The following is a 17,885-nucleotide window of genomic DNA, read 5'->3' as shown; positions in this document are numbered from 1 at the left end:
GAGATGCAGCAGCTGTCTGGGGTGGGAACAGATGCCCTCCAATGCTGCCAGCACCTCTGGCAACCCACCCGGAGCCCGCCTCACCCATCACACCACCTGCCTGGGCACCAAGGGACTGAGGCTGTGGCCCCTGCAGTGGGGAGGGGGCAGGGGTGGGACTTAGTGTCCACTAGCCACTCACGAGCTACTGAGGTGGACCGGGTTTCTTAAGCAGTCTCAGTTTCCTGTCCTGTCAGAGAGAGCTAATGTCCCTACCTCCAGTCTGTCCTGCAGATAATATAAGATCATTTACTACTTGGTGTGGTGCTTACCACTCATGCCTCTTTAATAGGTGATGGCTACTGCCACCAGAACAATGACAGGAAAAAGCTTCCCTCACGGCCAGGACTTTACACAAGGTTGTTTCCCATGGAAAGAGGCAAGGCGCACGGGGGCACGTGGGGGGGTGACCTGGTCCTTCCAGGATACAAATTCATGACCTCCGGTCATTGCACTTGCTCAGCTGTGTCCTCCTCTGACATCAGTCTTTCTCTCTGGTGCCAGAGAAAGGGACAAGGGATGACACTCTCCTCTACATGCGCGCACGCACACACACACACACACACACACACACACACACACACACACGCACACACGCACACACACTCACTAATGCAGGGTAACATATTTAAATTAAACCAGTTTGCATGCTTTCATCCTCAACACTTCCTCACATACAACCAATTCAAAAATACCCAAACCAGGAGGTTCCGTTGTGGCTCAGTAGGTTAAGAACCCTACATAGTGTCTGTAAAGACGCAGGTTCCATCCCTGGCCTCGCTCAGTGGGTTAAGTATCCAGCGTTGCCATGAGCTGTGGTGTAGATGGTAGACTTGGCTTGGATCTGGCATTGCTGTGGCTGTGGTGTGGGCTGGCAGCTGTGGCTCTGGTTCAACCCCCAGCCTGGGAACGTCCATAGGCCGCAGATGCGGCCCTAAAAATAAAAAAAAAATAAAAAAAAAAAAAAAACACCAACAAAAATCCAAACCATCGCATTACCTCACACACTTCCATGAAAGCCAAGGTTTATTTCAAATCCATGGAAATTAGTCTCCCACAGCTGGTGGCACAGCTTTCAACACCTCTGAGTAGAGGGCCATGGGATGGGGGGTGCTAGTTTGAGACTTGTTGGAAGTGCCACCATAAGCTTGTCAGACAGCAGTTTAAATCTAGAAGGTCAACTGACTCTGCATAGGACTGAGCCATTTTTCCCGAGCATGAATTAAACAGATGGCAGCCCCATAACTTCTCTTCTCTTCCAGAGCTGCGTAGGGAACAGCTTCAAGGCTCTCATTTCACAAAGTGACTAGAGATTTGGGCTTGAGCATCCAACAGGAAACTCCATACATCCCTTATGCCCAAATGGGTTGCTGAGTGGCTATAACACTCCACACCAAAGTCCCCTCTCAAGGACCAACTTCCTTTTTTTTTTTTTTTTTTTTTTTTGTCTCTTTGTCTTTTTAGGGCCACACCCACGGCATATGGAGGGTCCCAGGCTAGGGGTCTAATCGGAGCTACCGCTGCTGGCCACAGCCACAGCCACAGCCACAGCAATGCCAGATCCGAGCCACATCTTCAACCTACACCACAGCTCATAGCAACACCGGATCTTTAACCCACTGAGCGAGACCAGGGATCGAACCCGCAACCTCATGGTTCCTAGTCGGATTCGTTTCCACTGTGCCATGACAGGAACTCCCAAGGACCAACTTATTTCAAAGAGGAGACAGCATCGAGGACATGGATGTTCTCAGAGAAGAGTCTACACATATAAGAGCAAACACAGGTATTATTTTAAGCAGAAGAAAGAGAAGGCATGCATGGCTGCATGACTTCCTTTGGTAGAGCTCTTAAGACCAACATCCTGTGGAACTACCTTGGGAAAGAGCAGGGGGTCAGAGACTTAGAACTTAGCCTGTGAGGCTGGTGGGCCCAGAGCTTGTCCATCAGAATGTTCACATACAAGAAATGAGACAACTAAGGACATTTCTTTAAGGGGCAGTTGCTTTTATTTCCTTTTTTTTTTTCCTTTTCATTTTTTCTTTTTTGGCCTCTCCCGGGGCACGTGGAAGTTCCTGGGCCAACGATTGAACCCACACCACAGCAGTGACCAGGCCGTTTCTATGACAATGCTGGAGCCTTAACCTGCTGAGCCACCAGGGAACTCCAAAAGTTGCTTTTATAAAAACCTGATGAGTATTCTCTTTTAAAGAAGCACGGGAATTCATTAAATTGCAATTTTATCAGAAGGAGCACCCTCGGGGATCACTGCTGATTTTTGCTGCCCAGTATCCACCCACCCTACCCAAATTTCCCTCTGAAGAGCCATGCCTATACATTCTCAGAGGGAGCCCACAAGTTCTTGCTTTGATGATGCTCAGGGCTCGTGGCCCAGTCAGGGCCCAGTCAGACGGAAGGAGTAACACAGAGAGACTTACACTGGGGTTTCTGGGGAAGAAGCATGTTATTCCCATTGGAACCGAAGACATAAGCAGTGGTACCGCTACAAGCATCTTTTGACCATCAGGGTGAAGTGTTTGAGAGCGGTGTCAAAACGGAGGAATGGCGGGGTTCTCATTGTGGCTCAGTGGATTATGAATCCGACTAGCACCATGAGGTTGTGGGTTTGATCCCTGTCCTTGCTCAGTGGGTTAAGGACCTGGCGTTGCTGTGGCTGTGATGTAGGTGGGCAGCTGCCGCTCTGATTCAACCCCTAGCCTGGGAATTTTCATATGCTGCAGGTGTGGCTCTAAAAAGACAAAAACAAACCAAAAAACCCCCAGAGGAATGGGAGAGTGATGGTGAGAGATAAACCACATGCTGAAGCCATCCACCCAGGGCTCAGTGACATGGCCCCAATTCCCATGTCAGTGAAGCCTGTTTGACTCGGATTTCTCCCGTGTGTGACAGAAAGGGCCTAACCATTCTGTGTTCATGAACAGGCAGATCCAGGAGAAGCCTGACATTCTGAGACTCCCCATGCAATCACAGGGCCTGTCAGGAATGCCCAGCACAGACACATTCAGTATCCACCAGCACCCCAGCAGTGCAGGAATCTACCCTCACCAAAAGCTCTCTTACCAAGAGGAAATGCACCACGGCAAAGCTTGGCTCAGGCAGGCCTCAAAATGAGGGAGACACAGAAAAAAGCTCTAAGATGGAAAGGAAATGCAGAGGAAACCAAAGAAAGCAAGAACTGGGGGAAATTTAATACAGAGAGAGAAAGTAAGAGAAGAAAGGGAGTTAACGGGTGTCGCGTGGTTAGGCATGGTCTGAAGAAGTGGGGCTTATTGAAAACCTTACAGGCACGCTCTTTAATCCTTATCTGCATACTGTGTATTTTTAGTTTTGCTTTTTGTTTGGGGTGGGGTTCTTTTGGCAGCACCCACGGTAGGGATGGAACCCAAGCCACAGCAGTGACAACGCCAGATGCTTTATCCCACTGAGCCACCAGAGAACTATTTTTAGTTCTTTAAGCTTCTGTTTATGTGGCCTCAGTCTAGCTGGCATTACCCACAAAAGCAGTTAAAGTGCTTTCCTAGGGGAAAGGTGAAGTATGTTTATCCCGGAAAATCAGAATTTAAAAGCCTTGTAAATTTATGTGGGGATAGAATAAGAGGCTTGGATCTGTTTAAAAACATGATCGCTTTCCAGTGAGGATTGCAGAAGTATAGGACAGCTTTCCCAGCTGGGTTCAGATGTAAATATTGATTTTGTCTGAAGCAAAGCTTCTATCTTGGATGACTGCACTTGTCAAACCACTGCAACAAAATGTCCTGGAGGCCAGAGCTGAGATGGGGATATCAGACCTCTGTTCCATGGGCTGCCCCTTGAGTGTGAGTGCAGGGCACATTTTCTGGCTGGACCAGGAGAGTTTCATTCTGGCTGGTTTGATTGGCATGTGATGTGGGTGCCCGAGGGAGGCAGAGGAAGAGCAGGAGTCATGATGTGATGGAGACTAACACTGGTTTCCCCGCAGCACAGGCTCTGGACGCAAGCAGGCTGCTTCAGGGTCGGGGCCCCAGGTGCGGCTGGGTGGCAGGGATCCACCATGACAGCTGCCACCAACGCTCCTGAGCAGGTGAGGAGCCCCAGGAGCTGCAAGAGAACACCACAAAAGGCTGGCACACACCTGAGTCCCACCTGGAGGCCAGAGTGCAGGGACAAGGACAGACTTTGTTCTGAGCACACTTGAGGCTCTCCCTTGAACATCCCATGCACACCTGGTCAGGAAAATTTGAGCTTAGGAAGAGAACACTGACCCATAGCATCTGGACCTGAGATTCCTGTAACTCTCTACACCCTTCAGGCATGAAGCCTAAGGTATTTCAGCTACACCACAAAGTCTTCCATAAAGCCTCAAATATGCACACAATTCCAAGAAATGTACTCACAAAATTTATTCCCTCACTCAGAGCAAGCTACTGAGGCGTGTCTATATGGATGACCCTCAAGGAATCATGAAGTCCAGAATGAAGGGTGAATTGGGTTCTTTATTGACAAGATTTACAACTTGCCCAAAGCCACCATAAATCCACACATATTCTCGACGCCAACTTAATTAATGTAATTAAGTAAGTTACTCAGGGAGTTCCCATTGTGGCTCAGCAGAAACGAACCCGACTAGTATCCATGAGGACTTGGGTTCAATCCCTGGCCCCATTCAGTAGTTTAAAGATCTGGCATTGCCATGAGCTGTGGTATAGGCTGAAGACATGGCTCAGATCCCATGTGGCTGTGGCGTAGACCAAAAGCTATAGTTCCAATTCAACCCCTAGCCTAGGAACTTCCATATGGCTGAAAAAAAGACGAAAAAGAAAAAGAAAGTTACTCAAGGAGTTCCTGTTGTGGCTCAGTCAGTTAAGACCCCCGACTAGTAACCACGGTGATTCAGGTTCAATCCCCGGCCTCGCTAAAGGTCCCGAGGTGCCTCAAGCTTCGACATAGGTCAAAGATGCAGCTCGGATCTGGTGTTGCTGTGGTTGTGGCACTGACTGGACCCCTAGCCTGGGAACTTCCATACGGTGCAAGTGCAGCCAAAAAAAAAAAAAAAGAAAAAAGAAAATAACTCAATGCTTTAGGAGAATAGAAAAGATGTTTAGACCATCTATCTACAAAAGAGCTCACCTCATCAGTGCAGATGAGAACTGACTACATCTCTATTCTGCTCCAGGACAAATTTAAGAATGCACCTCAAGCTGCATCACTGCTTATATCTATATGTTATATGCATTCTTTGAAGTGGCGACTACAAAAACAGTTCCATTTATTTTCAATTATTCTACAATATCCAATGTTCTTTTTCTTTCACACAAAACCTACATGCTCTGACACGTACAAAGGGATTAGCACATTCAAGCTACACCAGGATCCTCACTTCATTTACAGTCAGGGTAAATCACACGGCCCCCAGCCACGCGACACCTCCCAAACCTGCAAACAAGCTCCACTTACCGAGCATGAGAGAAGCCGTCATAATTTGATGGCTGATGCTGGAAAGGACCTTCTTTCTGATTTCCGGACTTTAAATAACAGGACTTAATTTCTCCTGCAAAATTTCAGCAGAAAATATCACACAATTATTTGTATATGATCATTTAAGCTTTTACATTTTTTAAATTAGAAGGTGCTCATTCTGGATGATTTTAATACTTGTTAAGAATCCAGGGAGTTCCCGTCGTGGCGCAGTGGTTAACGAATCTGACTAGGAACCATGAGGTTGCGGGTTCGGTCCCTGCCCTTGCTCAGTGGGTAGACGCGGCTCGGATCCCATGTTGCTGTGGCTCTGGTGTAGTCCGGTGGCTACAGCTCCGATTGGACCCCTAGCCTGGGAACCTCCACATGCCGCAGGAGCGGCCCAAGAAATGGCAAAAAGACAAAAAAAAAAAAAGAATCCAGGTCCCTTCTTTGTATTTCTCTGTAGAACGTGTAACCTAAGAAAATCTGACATACTTCTCTCAGAATGTGCTTAGACAAGCCTGACTGAGTTACTTCTTTTTAATGGAAGTATAGCTGATTTACTATGTTTCAGATGTACAGCAAAATAATTCAGTTATACATGTATATTCTTTTACAGATTCTTTTCCATTTCAGATCATTATGAGATATTGAATATAGTTCCCTGTGCTATACAGTAGGTCCTTGTTGTTTATCTATTTTATATACAGTAATGTGTATCTCTTAATCCCAAATTCCCAATTTAGCCCTCCCCCGCTTTCCCCTTTGGTGACCGTAAGTTTGTTTTCTATGTCTGTGAGTCTCTATTTTGTAAATACGCTCAGTGTTTTTAGATTCCACATATAAGTGATATCATATGACTCAGGTACTTATGACTTAATGGCTTTTGATCAATTAATTTGTACCATCTCTAATTCCCTTCTATACATTCTTTTCGACACATTTTTTTGTGTGTTCTTTTCATGTGTCAGGATTACCTGTGTATGCCTTAACTCGGTTTTGGTGGTTTTTTTATATCACGTGTAAAAAGAAGCTTGTTAAGTATGTGGTCTTGACTGGTGGACCACCTGAGGCCATCCCTACCTTTGAATTTGCAGATGAGCAGTGGCATAGCTGCTGACTGGTGTGTCAGCCTGGTAATGAGGAAAAGCAAGAGATAGAATTAATTTGTGGAGTTAAATTAGTCTGCTAAGGTGTCTCAGAGTATTGAGGTGTGAAAATCAGTTCACTCTGTAAACGTAAACGGTCTCTCCCCAGAAGAGGCTTTAGACTTTCTTCAGGGGACACGGGAGCATAATTAACCTTGTCCATTATGAGCAGCTGCAACGCCGCTGTCCACAGTGCTGGACCGCAAGGTGAAGGCTGTCCCACCAAGAGAAACACCAACCAGGACAACCACAGCCCCTCTGGAGGCGTTGACAGAAGTGCTAATGTTGTTTTTTATAATGTAAAAGTCCCTTTGTGTTTCTGAAGATGCAAAAGCACTTCAGATTATAAAATACCAATCTATAGATAAGAGAGATATTAATTTATTAGTATTAATATCTATAGATATCACTTAATTTTTTTTAATTTTTTTTTTTTTGCTTTTTTTTAGGACAGCACCCACAGCATATGGAGGTTCCCAGGCTATGGGTCAAATCGGAGCTGTAGCTGCCCACCTACACCAATGCCAGATCCGAGCCACATCTGCGACCTACACCACAGCTCATAGCAATGCCGGATCCTTAACCCACTGAGCGAGGCCAGAGATCGAACCCCATCCTCATGGATCCTAGTCAGGTTTGCTAACCACTGAGCCATGAAGGGAACTCCTAGATAAGGTAACATAATTCATTATCCAAACCAGGATCCTTTGGGGAGTAGGATAACAATTATTAATTGAGGGATTTAATCCAAGACCCACCCTAGAAAAACTGTCTTCCTTCCTTCCTATTACTTTAAATATTTTTTATAACGTGGCATTAAAAATATATCGAGGTCAGATTTTCAACCTATACCCAATAAATATTTATTAGATGCTGGGCATTACTTTCCCGAAGCTTACAGCTGTGGCAGGGAAATGTCATTAGTCAAATTATTATAGGTCAAAAACAGAGGCTGTAATAGTCTCAAAGAAGGAAAAGGCTGGGATGTTAAGAGCAAAAGTACAGGAATTTGATTAAGCCTAGAAAATCCAGGAAAGGTTTTCCTGCAGAATTTTCTTTAGAATTGCCATCTGAAAGATTAACTATCACAACGTGAGCATAGGGACCCGGAATGTGCAAAGGTTCTGAAGCAGGAGGGCACACACCCTGTTTTAAGAACCTTATGTGTGAGCAATCAGATCTAAGTCTTCCTGTTCCAAAGTCTAGTACAGTTATCCTTCACTTTTCCAAAGTTTGTTTTACACCACTTCACTTTTAGGGAAGATCTACATTAGTACCTGTTTTTGCTAATGAAAGAAATCTGAAAAAGCTTTTTGTTTCTAAAAGCTCGCAGTGAAAAAGAGCACTCAGCATGTGTCCAGCAGTTAGCGAGCCAGTGCACATCCCAGACGTGAAAGCAGCACTGCCAAGCCCCCCCTCCCTGGGACCAACACCCAGCATCTCCGCATTGAGCCACCACAGCTTTGAACTGTCAAGGAGCATTCGTGTCTTCTATTGATTTAATTTCTGCATCCTTAGGTAACTGCTTCTTCGCTTTGCATCATTTCAGTTTAGGAAAGGTTTCATAGGACCGTTCCACTTTCAGGTACGGGGTAAACTTGTCCTCAGGCCAAGAGACCTCATGGGACTTGAGAAATCTGCTGGCTTTCCCTCCTCTCCTTCATCGCTTACCGTGTTCATCAATGAAGACATGCATGGCGTCCACAGACATCTCATCTTGCACAGATGTTTCAGGCCCACTGATGACTTGCAACACAGAACTATCTTGTTGGGAAGTGACCCTGTAGATTATCTGCCTTTGTCTATTGCCCTGGAAACTTAATATAAATAAAAGTTTCAAAAATGATTCAGAATTCGTCCTTATCCTTAACAAAGCATTTGAAGAAGGAGCCGGTTAAATGAGGTTTTTCACCATCTATACCAACATGAAGCTAAATAAGAAAGTTGTCCTTACAAGGTTGGGATCTTGGTGGGCTCAGTGAGTCCAGGGCTGGTGCTGGTATGGTCTTGACTTTGCATGTCTGGTTTCCCTTGCCTGGCATAGCATCCACTGGGTTTCTCACTTTCCAGGATTTCCTCCTTTTTCTCCTGGGAATAGTTATCTGAAAAACATGGCTTTATGTGTTAACATAATATTAAGTAAGAAATTAATGTGAAAATACTTAGAATTAACTTTCCAAAACTGAAGCCAGAATAGATAATCTAACCAGCTCCCATGAATTCAGAATGTGCTTAAATAATTTTGATTTTACTAATTATGAAAATACCTAAATATTTTTTAAAGTACATGTATGTTGGAGATATGTTATTTAGACATCTACAAATACCATCTATTTTATGTACAGGTTCAAGGACTCTCTTAAAATAACTCCAGTGACCACTGCTTTACCCAAATGAAAAGCACTCGCTTAGATTAGGACTAACAGGTTCAAAACTCAGAAATGGACAGCATCTGATGGGAAAAACTGCAAAAAGACCCTGGCTCTTTTGGAGTAAGGTTCCATTTACCATTTTAAAACCTCATCAATCTTTCCTCCTTACTCCTTCTCAAAAATCTAAACTTTCAAGCTAAAGGTAAAAGTGATCTCTTCATAAAGCAGATATTCATTCATTGAGTATAGCTGACTTTGAACCAGAAGTTTGGCACTGTGGAGGATTCAAGGAGACATCACACCTGCTCTTTACCTTGGGCAGATTTTAAGATGATTAGAATTCCAAGATCAACAGATAAATATCTTTTTTTTTGAATTTTTAGAATCCTCTTTAAATAATGGACCCAAACAAGGGTCTTCATTTACACCATTATGCAAAGCAGAATCTGCCCCAACAGTCAGCCTTCTCTGTCTGAAGTCACTTTTTCTTTTTTTTTCTTTTTTTTTTTTTTCGTCTTCTTAGGGCCACACCCACAGCATATGAAGGTTCCCAGGCTAGGGGTCCAATTGGAGCTGTGGCTGCTGGCCTACACTATGGCCACAGCAAGCCAGATTCAAGCCACATTTGCCATCTACACCTCAGCTCACAGCAACAATGGATCCTTAACCCACTGAGAAAGGCCAGGGATCAAACCTGCATCCTCATAGATGCTAGTCAGATTTGTTTTCCTTCAAGCCACAACAGCCACTTCTAAAGTCACAATATCCACTGTATTCCCATAACTGAAGAGAGTGGTTTGAAGCCATAGGCTCTTTTAAGACATACCATTCAGAAAGCCTGCCAAGATCTACCTCAAAAAGTGAAATGAGGCTAGCTTCCCTTGGGTCTAAATCACATCACTAGGTACATAACAAAGCTTCTCATCCTTAGACTTCAAGTTATTAGAGAAACACTGCTGGCTTCTATGTGAGTCCTGAAGATAAATATTCCAGTGCATCTGTGAAACGATTAGAATTTCTTTCGTATAAAAATGTTTGCATTTCATTTGACAGCTTGTCAAGAGAGAAGTTTTCACAGTTTTCAAGAAACACAGTTGTGAGAAAGAGCGATCATAACAAATAGTTGTAGCCAAGGAGCATGTCATAAAAAATGAAGGAAAGCACATTCAGACAGCTCTGCCTCCTTACGCTACGTGTACATGGAGTCATCTGTTTCAGTCTCCTTTAATATCTTTTCTTTTTTTTTTTTTGTCTTTTGTCTTCTTTTTTTAGGGCTGCACCTGAGGCATATGGAGGTTCCCAGGCTAGGGGTCCAATCGGAGCTGTAGCTGCTGGCCTACACCACAGCTCACAGAAACACCAGATCCTTAACCCACTGAGCGAGGCCAGGGATTGAACCCACAACCTCATGGTTCCTAGTCGGATTCGTTAACCACTGAGCCATGACAGGAAGGAACTCCTTCCTTTAATATCTTAATCTCGCCTTCTCTTAAATAGGCACATTACACATGTCAACCTATGGGCTATTTTTTTTCTTTTTCCCTTTGAAAAATACACATTTATAGGAATTTTTCTGTTTTGAAAAAGAGTACACATGAATAGCATATAATTTAAAACTAGAGAAAAGAAAAAAAATTAATTACTCTTAACCCCACCATGTTGACACAAGAGCAAACTTGATACATATTTTTTCCTAGGCATCATATTTTTTTCAAAAATTAAATAATAATACAGAGGTTATTTTATAACCTTGAAGTATTTTAAATAGTTAATGACATTATATATTCTTCTACATCACCCAAAAATGGAAGTTACATAATATTACATTAATGTAATATAATTTATTAAACTACACCCTTATTGTTACAAATTTAGGTTGTCCCATTTTTTTATATTACAGATAATTATTCAATAACCATTTCCACAGATGTTCATGATAATTTTCTTAGAAAGCCTAGAAGAAACTGAATATACAAATGCACAATGGCCAGAAAAATTTATCTATGAATAGAACTCTGACCCCCACATCTATAGCAACCAGCCCAGAAAACCAATCCATTATCTCCAATAACCAGACCAGAAAACCAACATACTACATACAAGTCAGACTTGTAGGAAGTCAGACCATCATTTCCAGCAAAAGGTCCAGGAAGCCAAACAATAACCTCTGTAGCAACCAGCCCCAAACACCAGGACTTGATTAATCCCTAATTTCTGTCCTTGCTTCCAACCAGAGAAATCCAACCAATCACAGAAAGTCAAATATGCCCCTCTGGCCAATCACATGGGATGCTCTAATTAGCCTGCCTCCAGCTTCAGCAGGCCAACAGCTGCCAATTACCCAGGAAGCCATCCTCTTTTCCACTACAAAGCTTTCCCTCTCCTCCACCTGACTTGGAGGCTCAGCCAAAATGCAAATGATGGTGACTGACTCCCTTGCCACAGTCAGCTCTGAACAATAGCCTTACTTCTTCTCATCTGAGTGGTCTTTGTTTTTTTAAAATAAAGCTGTATCAAAACAAAACAAAAACATGGTTTTAAAGGCTGTTGGTAAGTGTGTAGTTTTCCATAGCCTTGAACTTCAGAATATTCCCAAGGCCTGAAGATAATCCTAAAGCCCTTTGTGGAGATGATCCAGGTTGGAAATAAGAGTACCATAGAGAGAACTGTAAAATCACTTATCTTTTTACAATCATGTCCAGGCTCTAACACTATTTCACAATCAAGCAGGAAAAGGCTGAAAGATAATTCCCTAAGTTGCTAATATCATTAAACACCCTCATGTTGTTTTATAAATATACTCCAAAATTGGGTTTTTATATTATAATAAATAACAAATTATTATTTAGTAATAGAAGGACAAGAAGATAATACCAGTCTCAAAGATATAAGGCATCTCTGAAAAACCCTCTAATTTGGCACCTTTGACACAGACTGCCTCCCTAGAACTAAAATACTTACTGTTCTTCTCTTTCATCCTTCAGTTAAAAACATCTGGAGAGAAGCAATCAAAATGGTAGAGTAGGGCGTTCCTGTTGTGGCTCAGTGGTAACAAACCTGACTAGTATCTATGAGGACGCAGGTTCCAGCCCTGGCCTCACTCAGTGGGTTAAGGATTTGGCATTGCCGTGAGCTGTGATATAGGTCACAGACATAGCTCAGATCTGGGGCATATGCCCCAGGCCACACCAGATGCCACTCTAGCCCTTCTTGCTCCAGCACTGCTCTTCTCTGGGGCCAGGTGCTGATACTGGGAGTGGGGAGAATGCAAACTTAGAGGAAATGAAACCAGCTTGTACCAGACCCTTGGGGCTTCTGCTCCAGCAACTTTGGACTTTACCTTGCCCCCATTAGGGCAGAATCAGACAATGAGCAGAGAAGAAGCCCCAGATAACACCTGGCTCTGCTCCTAGCCCCTCCAGCTCCAGCCCCACCTGCCTCCAAAGTAACACTTCCAGCACACCGAGGGAAGATATAATTCAAGCTCACATCAGATCCAGCTCTCCCACCAAAGCCACTGGGCACATGTAGCCTGCATAGGGATGCTTTCAAACCTGGAAAGACACCCCTTCAAGACTGGATAGATAACTGCTCAACCTAACTTTACAGAGATGGGGAAAGTTAAACAAAATGAGAAGACAGAGAAAGTTGTTTCAAATGAAAGAATAAGAAAAAACTCCTGAACAAACAAATGAAACAGAGATAAATAATTTACCAGCTAAGAGTTCAAAGTACTAGTAACATGAATGCTAACTGAACTAGGGAAATGAATAGAACACGGTGAGAATTTTAACAAGGAGCTAGACCATATTAAAAAAAAAAAGAATCAGAGCTAAAGAATACAAGAACTGAAATGAAAAACACTATAAGGAATTAACAGCAGACTAGGTGAGAGAGAAGATCATGTAAGTGATTTAGAAGATAGAATGACGGATAGATATCATCCAATCAGAAAAGCAAAAAGGAAAAAAAAATGTTTTTTAAATGAGAAATGTTTAAGAGACCTCTGGGACAATATCAAGCACACTAACATTTGCCTTTGGGCATTCTATAATGATTAAAGGATCAATAATAGAAGAGGATATTACATTTTTTAACATATACGTGCCAAAAAACTCCAAATATGAATATACCTACTACACAATCACCTAAATGTATAAAGCAAATATTAACAGACATAAAGGGAGAAACTGACAACAATACAATAATAGTAGGGTATTTTTTAACACCCCACCTACATCAATGAACATCCAGACAGAATATCAAGAAGAAAACAATAGTCTCAAGTGGTACATTATCAGACAGATTGAACTTAATAAATATCTACATGATTTTACAACCAAAAACAGCAGAATACACATTTTTTTCAAGTGCACATGAATGTTCTCCAGCATAGATCACATGCTAGGCCACAAAACAAGTCTTGATACATTTAAGAGGATAGAAATTATATCAAGCATTTAGTCCAACCACAGAAGCATGAAACTAGTAATCATTTACAGGAAGAAAAATGGGAAAAACACAAGCATATCTAGCCTGAGCAATGCTATGAAAAAAACATGAAGGAATCAAAAAGAAAAATCTGAAAAAGCCTCAATATAAATGAAAATTAAAACACTTCTTTCCAAAATCTATGAGATTCAGCAAAAGCAGTTCTAAGAGGGATGTTTATTTTATACCTCTAAAATCAGAAACAAGACAAGGTTGCCCATTGTCACCACTTCTATTTAATATAGTATTGGAAGTCTCAGGCCTATGACTAGCCACAGCAGTCTAACAATAAAAAGAAATAAAAGGCATACAAATTGGAAGAGAAAAAGTAAAACTGTCGCATTTGCAGATGACATGGTACAATATATAAAAACTTTAAAGTAACCACTAGAAAGGTAAGAGAACTAATAAGTGAATTCAGAAAAGCTGCAGGATACAATATTAATATAAGATATCTGCTGCTTTTCTACATAATAATAATGATCTATCAGAGAAAGCAAGAAGACAATCTTGTTCAAAATACATCAAAAAGAATAAAATTCTAGAAATAAACTTAACCAAGGAGGTGAAAGACATATACTCTGAAAGCCATAAAACAATGATGAAGGAAATTGAAAATGATACAAAGAAATGGAAAGATATCTCATGCTCAAGTGTTGGATATTCATGCTACTCAAAGCAGTCTACATATTTAATGTGATCCCTACCAAATACCCATGACATTTTTCACAGAACTAGAACAGATAATCCTAAAACTTACACAGAAGCATGAAATACCTGGCATAGCCATAGTAATTTTGAGAAAAAAGAACTGAGTTAGACATATCATATTCCCTGACTTCAGACTACACTACAAAACTACAGTAATCAAAATACCATGGTACTGGCACAAAAACAGACACATGGATCAATGGAACAGAATAGAAATCACACAAAGAAATCAATACACTTACGGACAATTAATCTATGACAAAGAAGGAAAGAATATGTAGTGGGGAACAGACAGTCTTTTTTTTCTTTTTTTCTTTTTTTTTTTTTCTGTTTAGGGCCACAGGTATAGCATATGGAACTCCCCAGGCTGGGGTCAAATTGGAGCTACAGCTGCCAGCTTCTGTGACCTATGCCACAGCTCAGGGCAATGCCAGATTCTTGACCCACTGAGCAAAGCCAGGGACCAAACCCGCATTCTCATGGATACTAGTTGGATTCATTTTCGATGAACCATAAGGGAAACTCCCCCAAAGAGTCTTTTCAATAAGTGATGCTGGCAAAACTGGACAACTACATGTAAAAGAATGAGATTAGAACATTTCCTCACACCACGAACAAAAATAAATTCAAAATGGATTAAAGACCTAAGTATAAAATCAACCCTCCCCCGAAAAAAAGCCTAAAAGAAAACATAGGCAGGAGTTCCTGTTGTGGCTCTGTGGGTTAAGAACCTGACGTAATGTCCCTAAGGAGTGGGTTCCATCACCGGTCTCACTCAGTGGATTAAGGATGGCACAAGCTGCTGCATAGGTCGTAGATGCAGTTTATACCCAGCATTGCTGTGGCTGTGGGGTAGCCCTGCAGCTACAGCTCCAATTCGACCCCTAGCCTGGGAACTTCCATATGCCACAGGTGGCCATAAGAAGAAAAAGAAAAGAAAACATAGGCCAAAACTCTTTGACATAAATCATAGCATTATTGTTTGGATCTGTTTCCTAAGGCAAAGGGAAAAAAAAAGCAAAAATAAACAAGTAGGACTTAATTAAACTTAAAACCTTTGGTACAGCAAAGGAAACAATTGTTAAAACAGACTGCCTAATGAATGGGAGAAAATATTTGTAAATGATATGACCAATAAGGAGTTAACATCCAAAATATATAAACAGTTCGTACAAATCAATATCAAGAAAACAAACAACCAAATTGAAAAATGGGCAGAAGACTTGCATAGACATTTTTCCAAAGAGAAAATGCAGATGGCCAAAATGCATATGAAAGGATGCCCAAAATTGTTACTCATCAGAGAAATGCAAATCAAAACTACAAGAAATCACCTCACACCTGTCAGAATGACTATCATCAAAAAAGTCAACAAATAATAAATGTTGGAGGATATGGAGAAAAGGGAACTCTGGTACACTGGGGATGTAAACTATTATAGCCACTATGGAAAACAGTACAGAGATTCTCAAAAAACTACATATGGAACAACCATATGACCTAGCAATTCCACTCCAGGGTATATATCCTAAGAAAATGATTCTGATTTGAAAAGATTCATGCACCCCAATGTTTATAGCAGCATTATTTACAATAGTCAAGATATGGAAGAAACCTAAGTGTCAGTCAACAGATGACTGGATAAAGAAGATACATATATATACAATGCAATACTTCTAAACCATCAAAAAGAATGAAATTTTTCCAGATGCAACAGCATGGAGACTTGGAGTTATTAGGCTTAGTGAAATAAGCCAGATAGAGAAAGATAAATACTGTACGTCATCACTCATATGTCAAATCCAGAAAATAAAACAAACTACTGAATATAACAAAACAGACTATTGAGAACAATCCAGTGGTTATCAGTGGAGGAAAGGGAGGGGGAGGGGCAAGATGGGGGAGGGGATTAATGAGGAAAAACTACTATGTTTAAAATAAATAAGGTACCAAGGATATATTGTACAGCACAGGGAATACAGCCAATATTTTAGAATAACTTTAAATGAAGTATAATCTTTTTTTTACTTTTTAAATGATTTTTATTTAAATAAAATAAAATTTTATTTCATTTCATTTAAATGAAATAAAATAATAAAAAATAAAATTTTTATTTAAATGAATAAAAATTTAAATGAAAAGTTGTGAATATATACCTGAAACAAAAATAGTATTATAAATCAACTTTAAATTTAAAAAAAAAACAAGTGGGGGAGGATAATTCTTAGGACAATAAGATGAGCAAAAGCTTGGTAATTTTATTAAAAATAAATTTTAAAAAAGAAAACCTGGAGCTCCCTGGTGGCTCAGCAGGTTAAGGAGCCACCTTATTTGTCACTGCTGTGGCTCAGGTTGCTGCTGTGGTTCAGGTTTGACCCTTGGATCGGGGAACTTCTGCATGCCAAGGGCAGGTACAGCCAAAAAAAAAACAAGCAAAAAAAAAACTTTCCCAGAATAAGCATAAAATCCACTCTAACTCCTCTCTCCCTACTGTACCTGCAAGTTCCCCACAACCAAGCTTGTTCCCTTCCATAGAAAACCTCATAGCATCCATACATCTTTGCCCCTAGATTTCTCCTTCGACACTGTTCTGATCACCGTGGCTGGCTGAAAAGTTTAAGAGCAGAGACTTAGGTTAGAGAAACCCAATAAACCTCGGATAAAGCCTAAAGGAAAAATCAGAATAGAGGGCTGAAACTGATCAAGTAGAAAGACTTTTCACATATTTACCTAATTTAATCCTCTCAGTAAATCTGGTACATATTCTTACTTCTGCCTTACAGAAGAAACTGTGACTTAGATGCATCTGGTGAGTTGTCTAAGCTCACCCAGCTGGCACTGAAAAACCAAAATTTGGCCCTGGGCTACCAGGTTCCAAAGCGAGGGCTCTGCTCAGCACTCACACAGCTTTCTAGGAAGGCGCACATCACATCGTCTGGATAAGCACAGTACGATACAGTAGCCTACAAAAGGCTGTTTACATGAAGTAAAACTCAATGAAACCAAAAATTCCATTTCCCAGCTGCACAATCCCCATTTCAAGTATTTAACAGCTATGCGTGGCTAGTCTGTCCTGGGCAGCAGATACATGCCAGCTCCATCACTGCAGAAAACTCCCTTAGACAGTACTGGTCTAGATGCATGAATCTTTTTTTTTCTTTTCCTTTTTTGGCTGCACCTGTGGCATACGGGAGTTCCTGAGCAAGGGGTCAAATCAGAGCTGCAGCCACAGCCATGGCAACGTGGGATCTGAGCAGCATCTGCAACCTACACTACAGATTGCAGCAAAGCTGGATCCTTAACCTACTGAGTGAGGACAGGGATCAAACCCACATCCTCTTGGACACTATGTCAGGTTCTTAACTGCTGAGCCACAATGGGCTCTCCTAAATGTATGAATCTTTATGTTAATTAGATGGTGAGCAGCATCTAAATCTTCTATCAGAAAAATGTGTATCTCAAAGTATTCAATGCTTTCTTGGACTGCACATATTTGTTTAAAATCAAATCTCTCCTGATCTTGTCACTCTATTGCAAAATCTTGGTTACATAAAGCATGGTAAAATGAGGAATATATTCACTTTACATAATTTAAATATTCAAATTTAATGACTGTTTAGGCAAGAGTGGACCAGTCCACCAAGGCAGCACAAGCCCACCAGCAGAG

At 41.4% G+C, this 17,885-nt stretch overlaps 1 protein-coding gene across 1 annotated transcript in view; it reads right to left on the bottom strand.

The window, feature by feature from the left end:
- Positions 1-17,885, bottom strand: part of PCNX2 (pecanex homolog 2 (Drosophila)) — a 294,055-nt gene that overhangs the window by 241,053 nt on the left and 35,117 nt on the right. Inside the window, 3 exon segments of the mRNA XM_021074292.1 lie at positions 5,494-5,587; positions 8,316-8,461; positions 8,599-8,746. Coding sequence (XP_020929951.1) covers positions 5,494-5,587; positions 8,316-8,461; positions 8,599-8,746 — 388 coding nt within the window.

Source organism: Sus scrofa, chromosome 14, assembly GCF_000003025.6.
Source record: "Sus scrofa isolate TJ Tabasco breed Duroc chromosome 14, Sscrofa11.1, whole genome shotgun sequence".
In the NCBI taxonomy this organism is placed as follows: domain Eukaryota; kingdom Metazoa; phylum Chordata; class Mammalia; order Artiodactyla; family Suidae; genus Sus; species Sus scrofa.
This window is presented reverse-complemented; position numbering and strand designations above follow the sequence as displayed.